Raw genomic sequence first — 26,864 nt, forward strand, 5'->3', positions numbered from 1 at the left:
AACAGAAGAGAGAATATGCATTTGGAGAGTCCACTGGTTAGGACTGATTAGGATAGCTACAGATCACATCGTCTATTTGTCCTGCTGTCCTGGAGAATGGCCTCCATGGTCGTCACACAAATCAAATCAAATCAAATCAAATTAAATCAAATCAAATCAAATCAATCTTTATTTATATAGCGTCTTTTTCAATCAAAATTGTTTTAAGGCGCTTTCCAGAATCCCAGGGCCTAACCCCCAACAAGCAACAGTGGCAAGGAAAAACTCCCCTTTAACAGGAAGAAACCTTGAGCAGGACCAGACTCATGTAGGGGGACCCTCCTGCTGATGGCCGGCTGGGTAGAGAGAGAGGAGAAGGGGGAGGACAGGTAAAGGATAGAATAGGTAGGAGAGGAGAGGAGAGGAGAGGAGAGGAGAGGAGAGGAGAGGAGAGGGAGAAGGAGAGGAGGGGAGAGGAGAGGCACAGAGCACAGAAACACACACAAAAATACACTATACAACGGGTCAGCGGGGCCGGAGGTCATCATGCAGCTCCGAAGGCGGCGATACTGTAAATGAATAGAGAGGGGGGGGGGGGGGAGCAGAAAAACTACACAGTAATCAGCATAACTAGTCTACTTGATGATGATGAGGAGGAGGAGAAGGAGATTCATACATATGTACCCATGATTATGACTGTGGAGATAAATGAAGTAGACGGGGGCACATAGCCACAGATAAAAGCATGGTATCCACACCAGGACTGTGTTTTGGAAGCACTGGGTAAAATCTGGGTTGCCAGTGTACCACGTTGTGTTCCAATCCTGAAAAAGAGAATTTTCTTTTTCAAAAAGGATCAACCCTCAAACTACAATGTGATTTACAAACAAGGATGGTAAGAGGCTGACAATTTCAAAAAACAGTTAAGGCCATTATTAAGGAATGGGCAGAGTACAGCACTTTTTAATGTTTTTCACATTTAAATATGGCTAGAACTGACTGTCCTCACAAAACTGAGCAACCAGACAAGAGAAGGAGGCCACAGAAATGCCTATATCATTCTGATGGAGTCAAAACCCTCAGTGGCTCAGATGGGAGACACCGTCAGGTTCTTTACTTTGAAGAGACAAAAAAAATTACATTTGGCCATGAGAAGATGATGTATTTGGCAAAAACCTAAAACATCAGCTCTCTACCAGTGTGGTGACAGCTGGAGACCTGGAGGAGCAAGTGATGCCTCATTTTTTTCTGTCGAGCAAATTAACTATCATTAACCGGTGACTCAAAGCAGGTGCCTTGTGTTGGTAAAACTAGTTACACAAGAAAAAAGCATTTCCAAGTGAATAAGATTTGCCCTTTCCTGACTAAAAAGTCATCCTAGAGTAGATAACACAGCACTGCTTCTGTCACAAATGAAAGAAAAGGCATTAAGTGTCCTTCATCTGGATAAGCCAAGTTAAAACTACCATGAGAGAATCGTACAGGAGGGCTATCGTTTAAATTCCAGCCAGTCCTTGCTGCAACATAGTTAAGGTCTTAAGTTACAAGTGGGACCCTCCTGCTGATGGCCGGCTGGGTAGAGAGGGAGGAGAAGGGGAGGACAGGTAGAGGAGAGAATAGGCAGAGATCATAGAGATACATTAACAGTACAAGCTGCTGGTATAAGAGTAGAGTGGGTCAGCAAGGTCGAAGGTCGGCAGGCCAGCATACAGCTATAAAGGCAGCTTGACCTCTCTACCCAGCCGGCCATCAGCAGGAGGGTCCCACTTGTAACTTAAGACCTTAACTATGTTGCAGCAAGGACTGGCTGGAATTTTAACGATAGCCCTCCTGTACGATTCTCTCATGGTAGTTTTAACTTGGCTCATCCCGATGAAGGACACTTTTCTCTCATTTGTGACAGAAGCAGTGCTGTGTTATCTACTCTAGGATGACTTTTCAGTCAGGAAAGCACAAATCTTATTCACTTGGAAATGCTGATTTTTCTTGTGTAACAAGGAGTTTGAACAATACAAGGCACCTGCTTTGAGTCACCGGTTAATGATAGTTAATTTGCGATTGTTAAACGTAGGATCGATTCGTTCGGCCAAAAAATACGTAATCTTAATTCCACAAGCGACAATACGTTACACTGATGATTTCTTCATGACGTTTCCACGACGGAATAAAGATCTATGGCAAAGCCAAGATGTAGATATGACCTGTGAACCGGTCACGTGGGTTAATATAGAGCAAGCCTACGTTCACGTTTCAAAATGTGTCAGTTCAGTCGATCCTACAAGGAAATAATTAAAAAAAGACCACTCACCCAAAATGGATCGGAATCGTTTAATGTGCAGAACTGGGAAAACCCCATCCGCCCAATGTATGTAACGCTGTTCTAAGAAGTCGGCAGATTTGTGTTTCTCTGTTCCAGATCCCATCTGCGCGTGCGCTAACTAGTGCGCGTGCGCGGCTGTTTTTGCAACATTTCTTTCCCTGTCGTTATCTTATACTTATCAAGAGAACCGCGATGTTGGAGCGGAGCATTCAGTTATTTTAATGAAAGTTGCTCAGTTGTATGGATCTATGGGCAAATGCCCGAGAGACTGTGATGCAGTTCCGGTGAAAGCTCAGGATGGTTGGTAACATCCGGCCACCGATAGGATAATACGACGATAGGATAATAAACAGTAGCAGAAGTCACTCAAACAGCTTTCGAAGATATTTCTTTTGTTGATTGTGGCATTTGTTTAATCTGTCGTATTTACAATATATATCTATTAAATTTCAGGATGAACTGTAAACAAACAAAGTGTGTGTTTCCAAACGAACAAAGTGTGTTTTCAAAAACAGGACAGCACTTCCAGCCGCCACCGTTGTGTGCCAGAATGTACAGCATCTGCGACATGGATTTCTATTCTCAGTTTCTAAACCTTTGCCAAAAATAGAATTACAGAAATTATGGCTCATAGCCGACATTTTCACATCTCGGACCTTAATGAGCTGCCAACCCCAGTGGGGCGCAGACATTGGAAATGCGGAGCTCTCCCACTACAATACCTTGGTCTGTTAAAATGTTTTGAGCAGTTTTATTTTTAGTTTTTATGTTACAATTAGTTTAGGTAGTGTGTAGAAGCGAAATTAGTAGCACATCAAACTCCATAGTAAATTTTGTTTTCATAAAAAACGGTTATGATGAATTTTGGGTAATGTTTTACTTCAATATGTTACAAATGATTAAATACATACAAGAGAATTCACAGAATAAAATGACAAATGTTCATATTCGTTCAACTATTTGTGCATAGCAAGGTATTTTGACAGGTATGTGTAAGAGAAAAACAAATCACTCCTGTTTCATCTAACATAACACCCCTTCTCTGTAAATACACTGCACAAAAATATCATCATGGGCACAGACTGCAAAATTACACCATTCAATTCCTGTGATTAGTAACTGTCATTGGACTTGCCAAAAACATTGGCCTGAACATGCATGGCTTATCAGAGGATGAGCAGGAAGATTGTTATGTTAGACTAGTATACCAATGTTGCTGCATTGGTCATCCACACTGACATATCCGTACTCTTGTGCCGTCGTGCAGCTGAAAAGCTGTCTGTTGACTGGCCATCTCTTCCACTGGCTCAAATATCACCGCAATTCAAAGGATTTTTCCCCTAGTGGTCCATAATCACGGTGTTGGTGGTTCAAATACACTCCCAACCATTCACTGCAGGTTCTCTACCTCACAGGTGGAAAAGATCTCTTGCTTTCAGCTCTGACACCATGCTACAGACATGTCAGGCTATATGTCTGGCAGAACAGAAGAGAGAATATGCATTTGGAGAGTCCACTGGTTAGGACTGATTAGGATAGCTACAGATCACATCCTCTATTTGTCCTGCTGTGCAGTTGTCTCCTGGAGAATGGCCTCCATGGTCGTCACACAAATCAAATCAAATCAAATCAAATCAAATCAAATCAAATCAAATCAAATCAAATCAATCTTTATTTATATAGCGTCTTTATTCAATCAAAATTGTTTCAAGGCGCTTTCCAGAATCCCAGGGCCTAACCCCCAACAAGCAACAGTGGCAAGGAAAAACTCCCCTTTAACAGGAAGAAACCTTGAGCAGGACCAGGCTCATGTAGGGGGACCCTCCTGCTGATGGCCGGCTGGGTAGAGAGAGAGGAGAAGGGGGAGGACAGGTAGAGGATAGAATAGGTAGGAGAGGAGAGGAGAAGAGAGGAGAGGGGAGGAGAGGAGAGGAGAGGGAGAAGGAAAGGAGGGGAGAGGAGAGGCACAGAGCACAGAAACACACACAAAAATACACTATACAACGGGTCAGCGGGGCCGGAGGTCATCATGCAGCTCCGAAGGCGGCGATACCTGTAAATGAATAGAGAAGGGGGGGGGCAGAAAAACTACACAGGAATCAGCATAACTAGTCTACTTGATGAGGAGGAGGAGGAGGAGGAGGAGGAGGAGGAGATGCACACAGATGCACCCTTTCTGACATTCAAGAGAGGGCTATCTATTTGGACCAAAACTGTGTTGGGTAGTGGTTTGTTTGGCCAATCACTTGAAGCCATCCAGACTAAGTTCAAGGAATAAGTCTGAGCGGCATAAGTTTCAAAGGTGATGCTAAACCTGGAAAGACCTGCACTATTGCATCCTCCTAAAACTGTTCAGACCAATCTGCAGTGCTGAAGGAGTGTGTGGCAAAAGGTTTGTTCTGCCTTCTTGCACTTATCACGGCAATGCCAGAGGCAGGCCAACCCCCACAGAACTCCAACACACCCTATCAGCTGGGCCATAGGGTTGTAGTTTTTCTCAAAAAACCTTCCCCTCCAAATGGCCTCTTGGAAATTGGCCCCTCACTGCATCAGACCTTTCAAGATCTCCAGGTTCATCCCGCCTTCCATGTCTCTCTGCTGAACCTGGTCTCGGCGTCAAATGTAGTCGCTCTGTCCGAGCTCCCTCCTCCCCCCTTGTCATCCATGGCATTCCAGCTTATACCGTCCGATGTATACTGGATGTCTGCCGGCATGAACAAGGCCTCCATTTGTTGGTTGACTGGGAGGGATACAATTCTGAGGAGAAGTCATGGGTTCCATGGTACAAAATACTGGATGAGTGGCTGCTGCGGAACTTCTCCCAGGACCATCCTGACAAGCCAGATACGGCACCAGGAAGTGAACATTGAAGAAGAGATACTGTCATGATCATACAGTTGTGGTGTTTGGTGCATGTCTGTGTAGATTCTCAATCATCCAGGTCATTGTATCCAAGGTAGTTTTCTGTGTCAACTGGACTGGGTTTCTTCTCTTGAAGACGTTTCGCCTTCTATCCAGAAGGCTTCTTCAGTTCTGAAATCGCTTGAAAATATATAGCCCCTGTGGATCATCTGCGATGGTCCATGCAGATGGTCCACAGGGGCCTTCTATTTTAGATAGAAGGCGAAACGTCTTCAAGAGAAGAAACCCAGTCCAGTTGACATAGAAAACTACCTTGGATGTTTGGTGCATCTTCATGTTCTCAACTTTGACACCTACCAATGCCGATGCCAGTGTCGGATCATTCCTTCAATTCCAGTGGTTATTTGACCCACCATGAGTAGCAAACTGTGCTTTGTTGTGTGTAAAAATTATCATCTGTTTTCTCCCTTCCTGTGGTCACCATGTCTTCCCACCACAGAAGGGTTGCCATCTTCATGCTGAGTGTGGTTTTGATCCTGTGTGAATTGCTCTTTTTCCCCGGAGTTACCGGACTAGCTTTAGCTGGATCTAATTGCTGGTCTCTCGGGCACTTCTTAACTGTAATCTTCAAATTTATTTTTTGTAAGTAAACACACACTTCGTCTACTGTCCTGTGTACTGACTAAACTTACCAAGACAGGGAGAAGCGTTTGTCCAGCTCCTTCTGCCTTCAGTTCTTAGGCAGGAACTATTCCTTCCTATCAGTTGTATAATGTAGAAAAATGGGAATACAATGTGTTTTAAAGCAATTTAGAAAATTTAGCCCATGCATTTCCTCTTTTGGAATATCTATTGTTTAACCCAGGTTGATAAGGTGTCTGTGTAGATTCTCAATCATCCAGGTCATCGTATCCAAGGTAGTTTTCTCTGTCAACTGGACTGTGCTTCTTCTCTTTGAAGACATTTCGCCTTCTATCCAGAAGGCTTCTTCAAGGTGGTAGACTTCTACAGAAACTGGAAAAGGATAAAGCCATCGACAGACCACAATACTACCGTCTATATCCTGGAGAAACGATCATGGTTGGCAACACCCCACACCACATCAAAAATTCCTAAGACTTTGCTCAAAAGGTCAGTGGACTCAAACTACATCCAGAAGAGACTATGGTATCTTACGATGTCACGTCACTCTTCACGTGCATCCCCACCACCAGTGCCATAGACACCATCCACAAGCACCTTCTATTGGACAAGAATCTTCCAGAAAGAACAACCTTAACACCGGCCCAAATCTGCACCATGCTGGACCTGTGTTTGAACACCACCTATTTCCAGTACAGAGAAGGCTTCTACAGACAGAAACATGGCTGTGCCATGGGCTCACCAGTATCCCCTATAGTTGCCAATCTATACATGGAGAAAGTGGAATCACAGGCCCTGACATCCTTCACAGGAACTGCGCCAAGCCACTGGTTCGGGTATGTGGACGACACCTGGGTTAAAATTTGAACACAAGAATTGGAAGCGTTCTCGGATCACCTCAACAAAACAGACGAGCATGTAGAATTCACCCAGGAAAATGTAAAAGGAAATAGTCTAGCCTTTCTGGACTGCACAGTCAAGATCACTGAGGACAGAAATCTCACCATCAAAGTCTACAGAAAAACTACACATACCGACCAGTACCTCCAGTTTGACTCTCACCACCCACTGGAACACAAGTTGGGAGTGATCAAAACCCTCCAACACTGGGCCAAAGAAATACCCACCACATCCCAAGGCAGGAAGAAGGAACAGGACCACATTAAGACAGCTCTCAAAACATGTGGCTACCCAGACTGGGCCTTCACCAAAACCTAAAGAAAACGAGACCTCAGCAAAGAAGAGGAGGAGAGAAACAAACGCCACAGCATTTCGATCCCGGGGTCTCTGAGAAGTTTAGGAGGATCCTCCAGAAACACGACATACCGGTTCAGTTCAAACCCAACAACACTCTCAGACAGAGGTTGGTACACCCGAAGGACAAGACACCAAGACACAAACAAAGTAATGTTGTTTATGCTGTACAGTGCCAGGAGGAATGCAAGGAACTGTACATTGGGGAAACCAAACAACCTCTCCACAGAAGAATGGCACAACACAGACGTGCCACCTCTTCAGGTCAGGCCTCAGCAGTCCACTTACACCTAAAGGAGAGCAGGCACTCCTTCGAGGACAGCCAAGTATGGATACTGGCCAGAGAAGACCGCTGCTTTGAAAGGGGTGTCAAGGAAGCTATCCATGTCAAATTGGAAAAACCATCCTTAAACAGAGGTGGTGGGCTGAGGCACTTCCTATCCCCCACGTACAATGCAGTCCTCCACTCCTTCCAACAACAAACCAAACGTTCACACCATTCCAGGAGACCTGGTGACTCACCACCAAGTGAGCCAGCAGACAAAGGGGCGACACCTCAACCGAAACTAGGTGAACGGCCCTACCAACGACCCCGCCAACAACTCTCAGGTGACCACTCAGATCATTAACGTGCCAATGGTCCACAGGGGTTACATTTTCAAGCTCTGCCCCCAGTGAGTTCAGAACTGAAGAAGCCTTCTGGATAGAAGGCGAAACATCTTCAAAGAGAAGAAACACAGTCCAGTTGACAGAGAAAACTACCTTGGACCAGGTTGATAAGGTTGCCCATAGTCTAAAAATGTATGTGTTTTGAGAAAAAGTTGAAATTTATGAGCATTCATTTTATTTTACTGATTAAAGCATGCCTCGACATAAATTTCATTGCTAAAGGTTGTATATGTGAATATTCACCATCATAAGATAGAAGCATTTTTCCAAAGAAGTAAAATAACAGTCAATCTTGATCACTTAAAATTTGAAAGCTGTAGCTTTGTACCTTTTTTCTGGTTATCGTTTTTCAAACACAAACTAAAAACAAGCTTGCATTAAATTATTTCTATTTTACAGTTAATTTCCTTACAATGTCAGTGTTTAAAGTAACACTGAAAAACAATTTTGGAAATACATTTAGACTTAAGAATTAACTAGAAATTGAACACAGCACAGGTCAATTTAATTAAAACAGACAAAAAGAAGACTATTCTAGTGGATGAAATATTCCTGGAGAACCCTATTTTCATGGGAAACAAATCAATTTCTGATAAGTGAGAACTCAGGTTGTGTTTGACTTTTTTTCTCCTCTCCCTTTCTAAACTGATTGCTTCTGCAGTCACAAAGTTCATAGGTATTGTGTGGTAAGGACTTCAAACAGTGGGTCTTTGGATGGTCCAGTTCAATTTCCCAAGGGTGCTCACAACTCTGGCAGGGAAAAAAAACAATTGTTGGAAGCTGAAAAAGTACATTGTCAGCAGAAAAGAAGTAGAGATAGGCCCCAAATAAAAGTATAAGATCTTAGCCATCAAAATAAGAATAAAAAAAAGAAAACATTTTCTTAAGACCCTTGAAATGTTAACACTAATTAGCCATGTTTGGTCATATAATGTAATTACATTAGAACTTAGAACGAAATACCTTACTGCAACAATATTAAAAACCCAAATTCATTCTGCATTCACTCAATATCAAAGTTCACATTTTTAAACTAAAAAATGTTTAGTTAGGTATCAGATGCGGCTGAGAGGTCAGTACAAATTTGATGTGTTAACTAACTGACCTTCATGATCATCATCGTCATCGTCGTCATCATCATCGTCATCATCGTCGTCGTCGTCGTCATCGTCGCCGTCGTCATCGTCGTCGTCGTCATCATCATCATCATCGTTATCATCGTCGTCATCTTCATCACCATCGTCATCATCATCGTTGTCATTATCGTCATCATCTGCTACAAGATCTTGTTCAGAGTGGAATGGCAGATCCTGTGCCTGGGCAGTGGGACCCACAGGAGTGTGGAAAGAGCAAAGCAGTCCAAGCAGCACTGCAAGGATCAGTCTTCTTGCTGATGCCATGTTCAGTCAGAACCAAAGAAATGAATGAAGAATCAACCTGGAAAAGCTGCAGTCCTGCAATGCAGTTCTTCGTCTGTTTGTTCAGACAAATTTAAATTAACACAAAAACAGCAGTTGGTTATAAGTTCAAATGTAGACTATTTATGTCGACATTCAATATATTCAGGTACTCGAGGTTGACCAAACAGTGATCTAAACACTTAAAACTGCTAAATATTTAATATTCGTTAAAGTTAGCACTGGACTACTCCACGATAAATCTACCGTCTTATAGCCCAGTGTTGTCCTATGACTGAAGCTCACACTGAGAACCTGTGGGAAGTGCTCAGTAACTGATCAGCATTAGAGACACAGAGAGAACTAATTTTAGAGTTGGAAAAAAAAACATACTTGACTTAACTCTAGGTGAGCTAAGATGCAGTACAGGGAGCAGTCCACAGGATCTGTCTGTCTATCTGTCTTTTGAGAATTTTCAAATGTTTTCCCATACATGATGAAAAGATGGTAAATTAATATTTTAAATAAACTTTTATTGATGAATGATATATTATTCTATTAAGATAATGTATTTAATATAGGGAACTTTTTCCATTTTAAGGCAGTCAACGTTTTGGTTCCTCCCTCCATACACTGAGCTCAAAATAGATGTGTTCACAGGAACTCAACAACCACTCTATTTAAAACATCTTGGGAGTCAGTGTAATAGGAGTTTGCCCAGCCCTGTCTTTTAAAAGGGCCAGGCAAAAAGTAAGACTCTCTTTATCTGTCTATCAACGTATTTATTGGCCTAGGACTGTTTATCCCCAAAGTATACTCTGGCCTAGGCCAACTATACATGGGTTTTATCAGGGAACAGCTTAATTTGGCTTCTTATAATTTTTTCAGGATTGGTGGTCTCTCTCGGACCTGAATGCAGGTTTTGACTTCATGGTGCACTTTTTACTGTACTGTAATATGGAATGTTATGTGACCTAATATAAGAATATATATAAGAAATATAAGAATGTATCTTTCCATATCTTGTTCAGCCATCTGATGTCACTTGCTGGTGGATGAAAATTATTTATTTATATATTGAATGATATCTGTCATATAAGTAATCCTGTTGATGCATCAAGATGGGACGCTATCTTCTATGCACAAAAATATAATTCCCTTATTTGGATTTGAGCCCCCTTGTAAGGGCAAAAATTAAATGATGAACGCAGCAGTCTAAGAATAATCAGATTTGAAAGAATATTTATTTGTCAGGTAGCTGTGTGTAATGTATTAAAACCCCATCAACAGCCATAATTATTTTAAATGCAGGTACATATGTATGGAGAGAAAGCAAGAAAATTGAGTAGACAACATCAATGTGAAGACTACAAAGTGGATAGAAGTGGAGATTAACTCAGACATGCCATAGACATATTCTTCCTGTGTTGGACCACTGGCTGAGTATACAATGACCCTCTCTACTAATTTTCTCTCCTAAACTGTTAAATTCCTTTCCTTATAACAGGAAATTGAATAAAAACCTCATTCATGCGTCCTGTATGTGATGAGATCACAACAAATGCATTTCATTAGCCCATCCATCACTAGATTAGACATTCAACAGCAGGATTTATTTTCCTCCAGGAAACTGATCCTGTCTCTTGCCCAAGCCCATTCCATTTAAAGGCAGTCTAAATGAGGACATAATTTTACACTCTACACCGGAGACATCAAACTCCAATACCCAGTGGGCAAAAATTCAAAACTGGGACAAATTTGCGGGCCAATATTGATTTTTTTTAAAAATCTCCAGTTATAAAAATAAACCTTTTGATGTGTACTAGTGTTTCCTAAAAATGAGCATGGGACACTTAACACTATACAATATATAATTTAATATTGCATACATGCAAAATCGAAACTAAAAAAAAACACACACACACATCACTGGCGTTCGTTTCTTAAATAAAAATTAAATATAACTCCTATGACTTTTATTTGTAGCCTTCTGAGTTAAATTTAAATAGTAATCTTTTTCCGCACGCTAATAAAAATGTCTTTTCATCTCTAGGTCCGTATTTTACATATGTAAACAGATATTCTGCCTCCCACTTGTCCAGAAAGCTTCTGTTTTCTGCCTTTTTGCCATTTTTCAGAGGGGTAGCGCAGTGCCAGTCTTAGTAATAGTATACAGTATAAGGTCGCTTTGTCTACTTCTTTGTGGGTTTTCTTGGCGGTTGTCGAGCAACAAATTGGTGCATTACCGCCACCAACTGATGTAGAGTGTGGATTTTCGCACTAAAAGAACAGCAAGGCATTCTGGGATTTGTAGTATTAGCAGTGAGTGTGCTTTATGCGTTAATACTTGCGCGCCAGCTCTAATAGTCATTTGGTATAGCTTCGCGGGTCAAATATAATTACATTGCGGGCCACATTTGAGAATTTGACACCTATGCGCTACACGAACATGTGTGTGCTTCTTCATTTTTCTGACAAGCTCCAATCATTTCATAAGAGTATTTTCCTATATAAAGATCATATAAATCCTGTGCATATAAACAATGTATTCATATATGTACACACACAGAACATATTGCTTGATCTCATCATGCTAGTTAAAAGAACAAATCATCAGCATTAAATGTACTGTAATGCAGTTGTGATCAGTAAATTTATATAAACAATAACCATGGGACACATTATTTAAGTTTTTCTTGATCTTATACATTTCCTTTAGTTACTGTGTGAATGTAATTTTATCACCAAATGTATATCAGAAAGCACACACACATCAGAAAGCTTTGTAGCCATGAAATGAACTGGTGACCCTTTCAGAAAAAGAAATTCTCTAACAGATCTGAAAATGGTAAGAGTCAAAATTTTACAAGCAATAAATGACTATTTATGTTGCATACATAAATATTAAATATAGTTATTGGAGAGGAGAGGAGAGGAGAGGAGAGGAGAGGAGAGGAGAGGAGAGGAGAGGAGAGGAGAGGAGAGGAGAGGAGGAGAGGAGAGGAGAGGAGAGGAAACCATGACCCAATGGGGTGACAGAGGCCTGTCAGGTGATCATGTTTCTGGGCCCCGGCAGCCTCGGCCCAACACACCCAAAGAAAAACTGTCACCCAGAAAAAACTGCTTGCCCAAAACAAAATGTGAAAAGAAGATGGATGAGCCCCGAATTTATGTTATGCCCAGTTTAGAAGCCCTAGGCACGACACAAAGAAGTCCGAGCTTCCCCAAGTTTCCAGGGGCCAGCAACAAAGATTATATACAGTTAACACAAGTCTTTTACTGTCAAAGGTTTATGTCGTTCCAAAAATCAAAACTTAGAGGGTTTGTCAAAATTAAGCTCTTTAGAGTGAATTTAAGGCCATAATAACAAAAAGAAAATTGCTCTAACTGAAAAATGACCATCTGACTTGACATAGCTACCCTCTTTCAAAACACAGGAGAAAGGGATAAAACAAAATGGTACTTCTACTTTACTTTTTGTACTTTCTACAACAAAATTTAACAATAGACATCAGAAACCAGTTGGAGTTGGAGAAAGGTGAGGAGCTTAGGCAGTAGCCATCTTGGGGTATAAATTCAGTCCCTACTGGAAAATCCATCAATTAGCAGGTACCCGAGGAGCCCATAACCACTCCAGCATCAGGCACAGTGCATGCCTATTTGCATGCAGATAGGGATAGTGTATTATGACATTTTATTTCAATTATTTAAATATGCAGCACTTGACTGAATATACTCACGTATTGAAGTTGACCCCTGAAATTATTACCAAATTGTAATTAATATACTAGTTGTATATAATGCCCATTTGAAAGACATTCATTCTTTGCTTCACCATTAGTTCCACTTAACTTGAACTGATTGATCTTTAGTATCAAAAGGTTAATCCCTCTACGTTTTCATCACTGGCTGCATTACTGTGTGGGATGGAGGCCGCACCGCCTCCTGCCGAAAGACTCTGAAACGCATAGTGAATGCAGCCAGTAAGATCATTGGTGCAGCCTCCTGCCTTCAGGGAGAAGGTTCAGAAGCCTTCGGCCCGCTCCACCAGACAGTCAAACAGTTTTATCCACCAGGTTGTCAGGATGCTGAACTCTACCTGAACTCTCGAGCAACTCTATCTCCCCCAGCTCCTGCCCCCTGCCCCAGGACCTTAACTCTGCTGAAATACAATTACACTCCACAAACCCTTGAAATTTGCACGAGGGAAATTTCTTTATTATTGACTGTGTTATTCTATTAACCTACCTCACTTCATTGTATTGCACTATATGCACATTTATGTCTTTGGCACTTTATTTGACCACCTTTTTTCTGTTATTTTCTGTTATTCTATTCATTTTTCATTTTTCATTTCAGTTTTACAGCACGATAAGCTAGAGAGAAGAGAAACGGTATTTCGGTTCATCTGTATATTCAAAACATGGAATGAATTGACAATAAAATATCTATCATCAGATTAGTTTAGCTCATCCTTAGTTAAAACATTCTTTTCATTATTGTGCAACATTCCACATCATGACTGTTTGTACTTGTTTCTGCATGTTTAGCAATATATTTCATTTTATTTATGCTATATATTGTTGTACAAGGTAGCTTCTATCTTTAACTTTTAACTGTGCATGTACTCTAAAAATGAAGTATATTGCTAAACATGCAGAAAACACTCAGAAGGTCTTTTGTGTCCATGTTTTCATTCAGAAATAAATGTTGCATGTTTCAAGTCAACTTTCTAAATCTATCAACTTCAAGGTGATTACCTCTGCAGTCCTCTTCACTTCACCCCTCAATTGGATGTTCAACCTGGATTGAGTATGAGCTCAAGCTGGGCCATCCCTAATCTTCTGATGACTGTCTTAGGATGCGTGATACATCTAACACCTTGCAAATATTTTGTATCCTTCTCCTTGCTTTGTATATTTCTATAAAGTCCTTCTGGTGCTTTGGTGGCTCTCTGCAAACCATGGCCTGTTCTTTGTAACCAAGATGTTGCAGGAAAAACATGCTATTTATGAGATTAACCAGTCACTTCAAATGATGTAAGGCATTAACCAACTATAACCATATCGCTTATAAAATATTAACTCTAAATGTCAAATAAGTTATTCTATCAAATACAACATACTTACTATAGAAGTATATGTTTGAAGGTTGTATCAATTATTGTTCTAAGAATTAGAGACTACTTAACATAGAATGCAATAAATATTGTACTGCTTTCTTTGATAAGCTGTACTTACAACTGTAACTAACAAGGGTGTGCAATTTCTCAAGCACAATACAAATAAATATTAACATTTTTAGGTTATGCATCAATGCACATGTACAGGAAATGACAGGAGTTGGTATTTCTTTAATATACAAAAGTACAGGGGCCCACATACACAATCTTGATAAAACAACAGACCAAAAATGTGATGCTATACAATGTGACAGGAACAGCAATATGCAGTGTAACATCTTACAAGTCTTGCACATGCAAAGACCACCTAATACCAACCAAAAAGCAAAGGTGTTTATACATACAGCAACCGTCTATCAAACATTCTGATAACTACAGCACAATGTATTTAAGTGCCAGTTAATCTAAAGCACAAGAACGCCTTTGGAAATGTTCCCATGAAAACAAACAAAAGATGAAAAAAGAAAAGTAATCTTAAAATCCTGTGAGAGCTTCAATCTACTGTACAGACTTTAATGGAACAGTATGATTTCCCTACTCTAAGGCAAAAGGAAAATATGGAAACAGACTAACGCATCCTATACTCAGATGTCTTGGACACCTCACACAACTGACCCTTGAAGTCGATGTCTACGATGAAGTCCAGATCTCTCTGCAAATATAGCAAACAATGCAGCAAAGGAAAAAGTTAATGAATTAACGTTTCATACAAAAATATATATATATTTTTGAAGAGAACACTTACATTATTCTTGACATTTGGCTTCATGCTGATGGTGCCAAAGATCTCCTCACCAGTCTTCACAGTTAAGTAGTCATCCAGGTAGAAGACAGTCTGCTTCCAATGGGTGTAGGGAGACTCTGGGCCTAATAATGATAATATTTTAGTCTTAAAAGTAACAGAAGGAAGGCACTCCTTGAATAAGAGTTTAATTATCACAATTGTTATTTTAATGAAAAGATGGGGTCATGCTGAATTATTGACATAGAAAGTGGTGACAAAAGTACAAAAAAAGCCACTGACTGGTGGAGAATCCGGTTCTCTTGTGACAACGAGTGAACTCGATGTTAAAGTAAGTAACTAGAGCATGGATGTAGTCATTCTTCTTAATCTGCAAGCAGAATGGGGAGGTGAATGTCAGGTCCTCCAACTTCACCGTGTAAATGTCCACCTCCTTTAAAAAAAACAAAAAAAACAAACAATGAAAATGAGGGAGACAGTTAGGACAAAGTATAAGATCAAGGTGGCATAAAATTATTTGTTAATCAGCGTATATAACCTTACCTTTATGAGGCAGGCACTGCTGACCAGTTGTTTTGGGTCGACAACATCCACCAGGGGTTCCTTTATCGCTACCTCCTTTATACAGGACATATCAAATCCATACACATTCTCCCACCCTGGCAAAAATCAGAAGGGCCCATGAGGGTTGTTTCAATTATGATCAATATAATTACAGAGGGAAAATGAAGAGTAAAAATAAAAAGCTACTTACAGTGGATTTTATAGTCCTTGTACTGCCTGTCTTCAATGGCTGTTATATAAAGGGTTGCCCTGTCTGGAAAAATGAGCCCATCTGGTTTCTGTTAAAAGTGAGAGGAAAGTTTTTTTAGCTGCATAACAAATATAGTGGAAAAAGATTTTTTTAAACAGTATTTGACAAAATAATTTTTTTTGATATTTTGATAAAAAATTTCAAACTGGTCAAATACTGTTAAAAAAAAGGAGAAGGGGTAAGCATAGAGCCCTGATCCGTCTCATACGCCAGAGAAGTTTCAATGCACCAAAATGTTTGCTACTGGCAACGTTTTTGGCTAATGACTCAAGTTTCAAAATATTTTCTGAAAATATAAAATTCATAGAGAGGACTCATTGTAAAAATACATTACCAAATATCTGAAAATGAGTCGATTACTAGTTAGACTTAAGCAGCACTTAAAGATAATTATAGCAAATATCTATTGTGCAGGGAGAAGATAAAATACAAATACATACCAGCCATTTATCCCTGGCATAAATGACTGTGTTGAGCATGGACTCATAAAAGAGGCAGTAGCCCATCCATTCAGATATGATGATATCTACTCCATCCACAGGCAGCTCCACTTCTTCCACCTTTCCCTTAATAATGGTGACCACTGGAAATAGAGGGTCAGAGTACAAATACGTTACTTAATTTTCATTAGATAAACTTGGGACCTATGTAATGTACACACCATCGTCCAGTTTGTTGGCTTTGACAATTTTCACAGCATAATCTGAAATGCTGCTGCACTCAATCTGTTCCAAAGAAAAACAAAAAATCTCAATTTGCATCTCTTGAATGTGTTGCCTTTATAAAAACACATGTTAAACACATTGATAAAAAACATGTTAATCTAAATAAGCTTACCCCGATCACTTTTTTAGCTCCTGCTTTGGCAGCAAACATGCAAAGAATGCCTGTGCCACTGCCTACATCCAGCACCACTTTGTCCTTGAACAAATGCTTGTTGTGGAACATGGAATTGCGGTAGGTGAGAGTGCGGACTTCATCTTTTAACATCTCCTAAAAATGGGCAGACGTGAATAACAAACAAAGATTTAAAATAACTTTTAATCATTACGGTATGTGTAAACATGTGGGAAGAAGTAATTACCTCATGGATACCAAAGTGAGCATATGAGTCAAAATAGTAGTCTTTAGAGGTCATATCCTCTGCTGCAGGCTTTACTGAGCTTTCTCCCTGTGAAACCTAAACACAGTCACAGAATTAAAGTCCAGTAGTAAGGGACAAAACAATGGAAGAATAATGGTAATTCATAGGGTGAAATTTCCCTCTATCCATATGTTGAACAAGAATAAGCATATACATTGGTGTGCTAACTTTGTAGTATGCATATTACATTTCTACTAACTGAACTAACCGAATTGCAATTCAGACTTTGAGTTCCTGGTCCATCATAATCATCCCAAAACTCCAAAAACAAACGGGGCTTTATGCCAATTTTATCACCACCTTAAAAGCGTGTTTAGAGTTATTTTCTTTTTACAGCAACCTTTTTATTTTTAACCGTGATAGAAAGCCGAAAGAAATAATAGCTTCACAAAGAAACTGATAGTTTTATACGTGGTCATAATTTAGGATTATCTATAATTTGCTTTTGAACCGCCTTTGAGTTGGGCGGTAATCAGTAACCCACTCATCATAAAAGTTATATTATATATTAAAATAAACGACTTCATAGAAATTGTAGGTAGATATCCACCGCCAAGGGATTTGATTTTCTATGCCAGCTTTTATACTCATGAACAAATTATTTTGTCCCTCTTGGTTGTCTCCAAAGCATAGGCCTTTCATCTGAAGACGATGCCTTACCACATGTCTCTAACATTAACATGTTTGTAACTACTGTGTAAAAGTCTAGGATTTCCCAAAACGCAAGAGATCCAAGATGTCAACGCTTCGATAATTTTGAAGTTATGAAACTAAAATTTAAATCAAAAACATCAGTTGTATCCATTCATTGAATAGCCAGCTAACTAGCATGGAAGCTAAATCCCCATGTGGCTCCACAGATTCGTTTGGCAGCATCATTTAAAGGTTATTGCAATTTCATGTAATTGTAAACTTAACGATTTTAATAAAACTCAGACTGATTCACGTAGTTCAATACACAACTTCTCCAACCAATAATATGACATCACAAGCAACATTTTGTTGCACATGTAACAATGATAAAATGCAAGGAAAATTAGACGCTCTAGTACCAACGTGAGAACCACCCTATCGTTAATCTCAGCAGCCAAAAGGACTGTTACCGAATAACTATTAAAAACCAAATTCAAATTACATTGGAATTGCTCTTGAGAGACTGTACCTCCATTCTTTCTGATAGCGCCGCCATTTCAACTAGACGTGATAGTCGTCTTCTTCTGCTTCTTGTACTTCTTCTTCTTTTCTATTTAATGGGAATATGCAGACAACATCTCGGTGCATTACCGCCACCAACTGGTTGGGAGTGTTGATCAGACGAGAACGGGGCGGGCAAACTTTTTCATTTGTGGGCCATAATTGGTTCTAAAATTTGACAGAGGGACCGAACCAGGAGCAGATGGATAGGGTGTTTTGGTAACCTCACCTCACTGGAAAAAAAAATACACATCATGCAATATGGAGAAACATGTGCTTTAATTTCTAATGAAAATTAACAAAAGCATTACAACAAAATATTTGTCTTTGATGCCCCTAGTTTGAGCCAGTCTGCAGAGCGCCTTATATTTTATCTGTGTGCATTGTTTATTTTGACAACGTGCGCTCACCTGCGCATCACTTATGTGCTCTCCTTAACAAAAGCAACATTTAACATATAAGGCTTATTGAACTATTTTAGAATGATTTTTTTTAACATAACACAAAGGAGTAGTTTAGTTTTAATTTCAATTTTAATTTTCAAGAGGTACATCTCACCGCTAGATCTATCTTTTGACACAAAAGACTGTTTCAGTGAATGACAACTATAAACATTACAGCTGGACCCTCAACTCAACCATCACAGCTAAGAAAAGACATCATAAGGGAAAAAAAGCAACAGAATGACGAATCAAATACGTTCATCAATCCTATAAGCATTTAGCTTTTCAGCTGTTGTCCACTCACACTTGGAGCTGTGTTTTTACACCTTACATATGCATTTTGCAAATGCACAACCTTGATGAGGTCTACATAAAAGCGATAGCTGAATTCCACCAGTAGCTATTTACAATGTTGCCAAAAGAGGATAACATATATTTCTTCTGTTTGGCAGTTGACAGACAACTACTAGAATGATTATTAAATAAATTTGCTAAAGCTGAGTGGACATCTGAGCATAAACTTCCCCTTAACAACAATAATAGTGCCACCATTTCAACAAATTGATGAAATGCATCAATGTATGCTTGTGCCATTCGTGATTAAGAATAAAGTTTCTAACTTCCTTTTTTTCTAACAATGACAAGTCTACTGTTGCATCAGCAAGTAAACATGGTTGAATGACTGGCAAGGGCACAGTTGAACTGATGTGTAGTTGCTCTATCTGAAATTGTTTTGCCTTTTTTGTCCATGTCCATCCAAAGCTTTTTTTTCTCCACTCTTTCTCCCAGTAAGGTTTCAAGGTATCCTGACTATGACCCTGTAGACTGACTCAGTAGTTTAGTACTACCGGTAATTGTTTCCTAAATACTTCCAGTGGTTGCTCTCCACAGTTTGACATTGATATTGTATTTTACCTAGCTTATTAAGAGAAATGTCTGCTGCTGAACAATATACAATGCAACCAGGATCCGGTATAGCTGTAATTAATCCTGTATCCTATGTATCTCAGAGCTCTTTTATGTGTTCCCCACTTTCTTCCCACTAAACACCCGCATTAACAATTTTTTGTTTGTGTGTACATTTGCTAAGAGCAAGTTTCAAGGTCATTTGTCTATGTTCAAAGTTAGAAATCTGCAACATTGCCAATGATGTGTGGGTGTTCGCAGGCAAGTGCGCTTTAAGTAATCACCAGTACTGAGGTCACATTAAGAAATTCAAATGCCAAAAGATTAAAAAAATTGGAAAAGGAAAAAAGTGGATTATTTCCACCCGACAGCCGCACCGCCCTCATTGGTGACACACTTGAGCACCTTTACAAGGAGTCTTAACAGTTGGATTGCGAATACAAATTTAAATTTGACATAGCAAATTGGAAAATGAACAAAGGCAAATGATGGACTAAACAAGAGCAAAAGATTCTCTGATCAAAAATAATGGCTGCTGCAAAGTAATTACAGAAAACACAGGGCCAAGGAAAAACGAGAGGTAAAGATAAGCCCAGGTGAAGAGGAGCCTGCTTCGATGCACCATACAAAGGAATGCCATCGGCACCCCTAGCCCCTCTTAAGTGTCCAAGAGTAGAAATATCAGGAGTAGTTGTCATGAATGCTGTTCAACCAGTTGATGCTGAAACAGCCAAATCTAAGTGGCTAGTAAAAGCTGCTGATAATATGTTAAAGTGAATGAAAGAATTGGAAACTCAACTGAAAATTTTAAAAGAAAAGCATGAGCACATACAGACTGAGACAAAAAATGGCAACTGAAAAATGGGCGGTGATGAATAAACTAAAGAAAATAATGATACATCTGATGGACCTCTTGATGTAGACCCTGAAGACAATACTGAGGACTCCAAAGATACATAATTCAGTCCTGATGATTTATACCCCACCTTAAATCAGAAGGTTACCCTTAAAGGTATCCTTACAAAACAGCCCAGAGCACATCACATGATCACTAAGCAGATCACAAGCTAGACCTCCACTCTCATTTGATCATCCCATGAAATCACAGACACCTGTAGAGTCTCCTATCTTTATGGCACCTCTCATAGAAACAGTTCCAAGGGAAAAGGTAACAGACTTGTATAAAAACCTTGGAAAATGGAAGACATTCTGACCTTACTGGGTAAGGTGGAGGAGCACCTTGGATTCGAGCAGTAGAAGGTCAAACCATGCATCTGTTTATAACTATGGGTGAAATGAGAGCCATAGTGGTGTCAGCATCATCATCCTCCACCTAAAATAATGTGGAGTCAGATGCAGGCACTGGCTCGATAAAGGATGAAGAACTATTTGACAGAGCTTGCATGTAATGATGCATTGAGAGCTGAATTGCTAATAGATGTGGGTAGCCAAATATTCTCTAGTATAAATCTGAAAGAGGGACAACTACCAGAACAGCTTTTGAGAACAGCTGAAGATCAGCGGATAAATAAAATGGGAACAAATCAAAAAGGACGGGGAGTGATGTCGGTGATGGCAAGCTGTGATGGCTGGGCTCCCTTCAGATGTCAAAGCTAAAGCAGATGGGGTTCCAGTCCTGGTGAATATGTCATATAATGATTGGAAAATACATGTGACTGATTATCACTGAGAACACATGACTAATATGGTAAAACGGGGTAAAAAAAATACAGATCTGGAATTACAGTTGCTGAAGCTGCAATTGAAAGATGTGCAGGCTTAATGAAATCAAACAAAACAAAAAGAAAAATCTGATGAAAGAGGTGATGTAACTCTGATGACGCCCCAAACAGTAGCTGCCCCTGCATCCACCAGATCTCACACAGCATTATTGGTCATCAACCCATGCCTGGTAGAGATGGGTGTTGGTGTGGTCGAGTAAGATAGATGGGATATAACAGACAAGGAGGCCCGTCCCATAACAACTGTCATTTATGTGGCCAACCAGGTCACTGGACCAGGGAGGGTCCCTACCAAACTGGACAAGGTCAGACAATGCCCCGTCATCATCCACAGGCCATAGTTCCACACTACCAAGCTCTGAACACCTCCGCTGCACAACAAATGTGGCAAGGAGTACCGGTATATCACCAATGAGGAGGCCCAGGAACCCAGAGGGAAGGTGAAGCATAAGAACTAACAGAGCATAATAGTAAATGGTTAGTACTTCCCTTTATGATTGACACAGGTGCCTGTTATACTACGTTTAATGGACACATCTCACGCAAACTTATCAGAAAAAGCATCAGTTATGGGATTCACAGGACAATCAAAATATCTGCCATTTACTAAACCACAGCAAGTGACTGTAGGACATCAGAGCTTGACCCACTCTTTTCTCTATTATCAAATCTGTTCCATAAATGGACATCCAAAGTAGCAACAATGATGCTTGAGGCCCCCTCTAGTGCTGATTTAGTGGGTGCTGACATTTATTGGGGAGCTTTACAACCACAAACAATGTAACAAACGTAACAAATGGAATAATGTCTCTGATTAACCTAAGGAAGGCATGGATTAATTCTGTAGAACCTTATGTGACTCCTCTTGACCTGCCGAATGTTACCCTAAACTGTTACCCTGGAGGACGATCACACACAGACACATTCACACAACATTTAGAAGGAGTGACATGGGACATATCATCTACATGCCTCATCGGTCCTGAGGAAGTTGTGAAACACACAAAATTGGCACCTGAGCAGAATGAGTGGTGCACAGTCTCAGAGGAGGCAGCTCCACATGTTTCACTACCATTACATGCAGGATATCAGGACAAAGACATAATTCCATTGACCAAAAGGCTGACAAATGTCTTGACTGATTGGAATAATACACAAATACCACAGGTTCTGTTCTCTCCTTCCCAGGGCACATATGATTATTCACTCCACCACAGACTCAGTAGTATTGCAACACTACTCTTTAATCTTTAAATCAATCTTTATTTATATAGCGTCTTTTACAATCAAAATTGTTTCAAGGCGCTTTCCAGAATCCCAGGGCCTAACCCCAGACAAGCAACAGTGGCAAGGAAAACCCCCCTTTAACAGGAAGAAACCTTGAGCAGGACCAGGCTCATGTAGGGGGACCCTCCTGCTGATGGCCGGCTGGGTAAAGAGAGAGGAGAGGAGAGGAGAGGAGAGGAGAGGAGAGAGAGGAGAGGAGAGGAGAGGAGAGAGAGGAGAGGAGAGAGAGGAGAGGAGAGGAAACCATGACCCAGTGGGGTGACAGAGGCCTGTCAGGTGATTATGTTTGTCTGTCTATAATAGTAACTGGAACTACAGAATTAGTAACAATAAGCTTTTTCAAAGAGGTAGGTTTTAAGTCTGATCTTAAAAGTAGCGATGGAGTCAGCCTCCGTACCTGGACAGGGAGCTGGTTCCATAGCAGGGGGGCCTGGTAGCTAAATGCTCGGCCCCCCATTCTACTCCTAGAAACTCTGGGAACCACAAGTAGACCAGCATTCTGAGAGCGGAGCGGTCTATTGGGCTGGTAAGGTATCACTAGCTCCTCCAGGTAGGATGGAGCTAGGCCTCTGAGGACCTTGTAGGTCAAAAGAAGGGTTTTAAAAATTATTCTAAATTTAACAGGCAGCTAATGAAGAGACGCCATTACAGGAGTTATGTGATCTCTTTTGTCAATAGCTGTAAGAACTCTGCCTGCATTATTTTGGATCAGCTGGAGGCTTCTTAAAGAGTTGTTTGGACACCCTGAAAAAGAATTACAATAGTCCAGCCTGGAAGTAACAAAAGCATGAATTAACTTTTCAGCATCATGCTGCGTCAGTAGTTTCCTGATCTTTGTGATGTTCCTCAAGTGAAAAAAGGCACTTCTAGAGACTAATTTAATGTGTGAGTTGAAGGAGGGATTTTGATCAAAAGTTACTCCTAGATTCCTCACAGAGAGACTAGATGTTAATGAGATACCATCTACATTGGTTACATTGACACACTGCCCAAATAGTGATGGCACACCCGCTCATAGTTCTAATAAATCATAAGCGCTTATATCACACCCAGTGTTCACATTCACCAAACTGAAACACATACAATTACAAAAATCGCTTCTGCCACCACACGTTACATGTCCTGGCAGGCATAAATATGGGAGAAAACCTGAAAAAACTCAAACCGAACTAAAACGTAGACATGACTAAATTACAGATACCATGCAGGAAGAAAACACAAGGAAACTATTCTGCAGTGGGTGCTGTTTCAGACATAAGGATCTTGGACTGCAGGCAGGATAAGCAATAGTGGAAAGAATGGAAAACAGTGACATCGGAAGAGTAGAAAGTAATCCTTGTGCCCAAAAAGCAGAGATTGTGGCTCTAACAAAAGCAATGGAGATAAGTACAGATCAAGTTGTAAATATTTATACAGATTCTATTTACGCATATGGTCAGGTAGTACAAAACTGGATTCCTAGAAACCTGAAACCTGTCCCAAAATACAGATACAGACAAATTGGACTATTTTATTTTCAAAAAGGTTATTGTAAAGCGGCTCATGAGCAAGGCTGCGCTACACAGCCATAATCCGACTACACAGAAGGATCTACAACAACCTGGCAATGAGAAGAGAAATGAGCAGCTCTTTTAAAGCTGCAGATCCAATTAGCACAAATGAGCAGCAGCTGAGTAAGGTGGTGCACAAAATAAGTCAGCCCTGCCTGCCTTTGTAACAGAGGAAGAAAGAAAAAGATGCAGGCAGGAAAAACAAACAACACAAACAGTCCAACACTAACATATTCTCTGTTTCCTTTCTTCGTGCCATTGGTGTAAATTGTCTCGTCTCTCCTGCTTAACCACTGTATTCCTTTCGGGCGTCATGGGGAGGGTACACAATGAGCAAAGGCAGGGTTTACCCCTGGACGAGTCACCCATTCATCGCAGGGCCCTATATCAGCATTTAATATATCGCTGATTCTTTGTTTACCTAGGTTTTCTTTATTTCAGTTTCTAGGAAAGCTGTAAGGTCATTTGTAATGCTCCCCTTCCTGAATCCACTCTGGACAATAATCTCTGTTTCTCTATATGATAGATCATTCTATATATTATCATCCTTTCTATGATCCTTGCTATGTGTGATGTGAGAGCAAGGGGCCTCTAGCTTATTGGATATGTTGAATATTTTACTGGTTTTATTATAGATATGACTATTGCTTCTTTCAAACTATTGGGTAACTTGCCCCTTCCATATTTAGTTATATAGCTCCAAAATTTAGTTTTTGCCTAATGTAACAGATCTGACCCTTTCTATGGTACTTATTTCCTTTTTATTTACCCTTTACTTTTTGGAATTGTGGCATTTGTTTTGGGATTTTAGCCAGTTCTGTGTCTGTTTGGATGCCTGTTTCTTCTAGCCATTTTTGTGTATGACCTCCTGCTTCCATCTGGTGGGAAAAGATTTTGTATTCTGGACTTTGTTCTTCCACCTCGCTCCCTCTTTTGCACCTGGACCCACACGCTCCAGCATTTTTTCCTTCCATCTTAAACTCACCACAACTACATAGTGTTTGTTGGTGGTTATTGGATCACTCTTTATAAAATGAGACAGCAGGATGGCGATGAATCCACACCTGCAGTTAATCAGGTCGATTAGCAGGCCTTTTAAGCACCCAGCACAGGCTGTGCAGCATCAGATTGGTTCATCAATACTAGTGGTAATCTGAGCGGTCCAGACCTTGAGTTCTTGTGCTTATTGTGTTTTTCTAACCATGTTTATCGCTTTGTCTTTAGGTCACCATGTCTTCCCTTTCGGACGAGCACTTCACCAGATTTTGGCTTGACACTTCGTTCACTGTAATTTCCATAGTACGCCCACTCTTCTTCAGTGTTGTAAATATTTTTGTAAATAAACTGTTTGTTCACCGGAGTTGCCTTCTTGTCTGTCTTCTTGGGTCCCGCCTTGAGTTTTTGTTACAGTCATAACAGGTACTGCCACACACTTCCATGGACCTTCACGGCCCATGACCAAAACTGACCAATTACCAGACAGGATTTAAAAAAGTAAATACAAGCATCAGAAAAAGCAGATTTAAGTAATCATTTGCAAGTGTATTAACACTAATATGTAACTATATGAGAATATAAAAAATTATTCTGGAAAAATTGAGAATAAATCTGAGCCTTACATTCCTCCCTCACCCACAAAAGGAAATGTCCTTGTTTCATAAACATAACCAAAAAAATGCCAACAATAGGAACAAGAACAAAAAAAAGTTTACTTCAGCACATAGTCCATAAGATATCTGGGATGGCCATCAACATGTCTAGGGCATAGCAAAGAACCAGGACCTTGACTCAACCTGGCAGAAGGCAAATAATGAGACTGGGGAAGTGGTAAGTGAGAAGAGAGATGGTGCTGTACCTTGGATTGAGGCAAACTGTGTGAATCCAGGCCCATGGGATCAGGCTGGAGGGGACCTGTGAGGTTGGAATACTGCAGGCCAGCCTGTCAGAGTTCACAGGAACCACAGGTTGTGTTGGTTTAAATGGCAATACACCTAACCTAACAGTCAAAGAGACTAGAGAGGTAGGTAGGGTCTGAGGCAGTTGCAATGAAAACTGTGGGGTTCATCAGATTGCTCCCGGAAGTGACAAATCCTGTATGTCACCACAGGAGAAACCCCACCAGATCCAACTCACTCCATGACATCGAAGGGTCCTTTCCAGTGTGGAGCGAGTTGCGTTTGGTTACAGTGGGGTCATTTAACCACACCAGAAACATAGGGAGAATGCTTGACAGTCCTGTCATAATGATGTTTTTGTTGGAATGGGCAGAATCCCTGTGTAATGCAGCAGAACCGAAGGCTGACTGAAGTTTTTGAGACAAATGTTCCACATAGTTATCAGGGGACCCTAAAATAGATGAGGAATGTGCATTGGCAACAGCAGGTTAGTAGGCGTCCTTGCTTCATGAACCTGTGTAGGAAAAAATGGAGTGAATTTGTAGTAGAATGTTGTACGCCAAGGTTACCAGGTTGAGACAGTCATCCCATTCACCAGTTTGCTGCAGAAATGATTTGGCTGATCGATAAGGACTCTGTTGAATCTTTCACTCCACTATTGTGGAGGTTGTGGAGGACTGGTCTGGAATAGCATAGAGACTGACATACTTAGAGAAGTAATCTTGAGCCACAAGCACATACCTCTTTCCATGGCTCGTGATGGAAAGTTCAAGTATGTCAACATCAACTTTTTGGAAGTGGCAACAATGGTTTCCATTGGAGCTCTCAGTTGAGGTCAGGCT

At 40.4% G+C, this 26,864-nt stretch overlaps 2 protein-coding genes and 1 long non-coding RNA gene across 4 annotated transcripts; 1 reads left to right on the forward strand and 2 right to left on the reverse strand.

Annotated features, from left to right (window-relative positions):
* Positions 1-7,884: 7,884 nt before the first annotated feature.
* On the reverse strand, positions 7,885-9,458 carry LOC130523377 (trigger factor-like). Its single transcript, XM_057028655.1, has 2 exons — positions 8,832-9,458; positions 7,885-8,476 (listed from the first exon to the last, which is right to left on the reverse strand). Exons 1-2 carry the CDS (start codon positions 9,124-9,126, stop codon positions 8,469-8,471), a joined length of 303 nt encoding a protein of 100 aa, XP_056884635.1. The 5' UTR covers positions 9,127-9,458; the 3' UTR covers positions 7,885-8,468.
* Positions 9,459-14,456: 4,998 nt separating this feature from the next.
* prmt1 (protein arginine methyltransferase 1) lies at positions 14,457-18,293 on the reverse strand. Of its 2 annotated transcripts, none has more exons than XM_057028644.1 (10): positions 18,168-18,293; positions 16,946-17,041; positions 16,699-16,854; positions 16,523-16,586; positions 16,302-16,444; positions 15,802-15,889; positions 15,591-15,706; positions 15,330-15,480; positions 15,051-15,172; positions 14,457-14,957 (listed from the first exon to the last, which is right to left on the reverse strand). In XM_057028644.1, exons 1-10 carry the CDS (start codon positions 18,192-18,194, stop codon positions 14,874-14,876), a joined length of 1,047 nt encoding a protein of 348 aa, XP_056884624.1. In that variant the 5' UTR covers positions 18,195-18,293; the 3' UTR covers positions 14,457-14,873. The 2 variants fall into 2 exon arrangements, with proteins under 2 accessions (XP_056884624.1, XP_056884623.1); XM_057028643.1 differs by having other exon boundaries at positions 18,141-18,209.
* Positions 18,294-24,611: 6,318 nt separating this feature from the next.
* On the forward strand, positions 24,612-25,487 carry LOC130523379 (uncharacterized). Its single transcript, XR_008949877.1, has 2 exons — positions 24,612-25,275; positions 25,352-25,487. It is a non-coding gene; the product is annotated as an uncharacterized LOC130523379 (long non-coding RNA).
* The last annotated feature ends 1,377 nt before the right edge of the window (positions 25,488-26,864 follow it).

The sequence above is a fragment of the Takifugu flavidus genome, chromosome 3 (genome assembly GCF_003711565.1).
Source record: "Takifugu flavidus isolate HTHZ2018 chromosome 3, ASM371156v2, whole genome shotgun sequence".
Classification (NCBI taxonomy): Eukaryota; Metazoa; Chordata; class Actinopteri; order Tetraodontiformes; family Tetraodontidae; genus Takifugu; species Takifugu flavidus.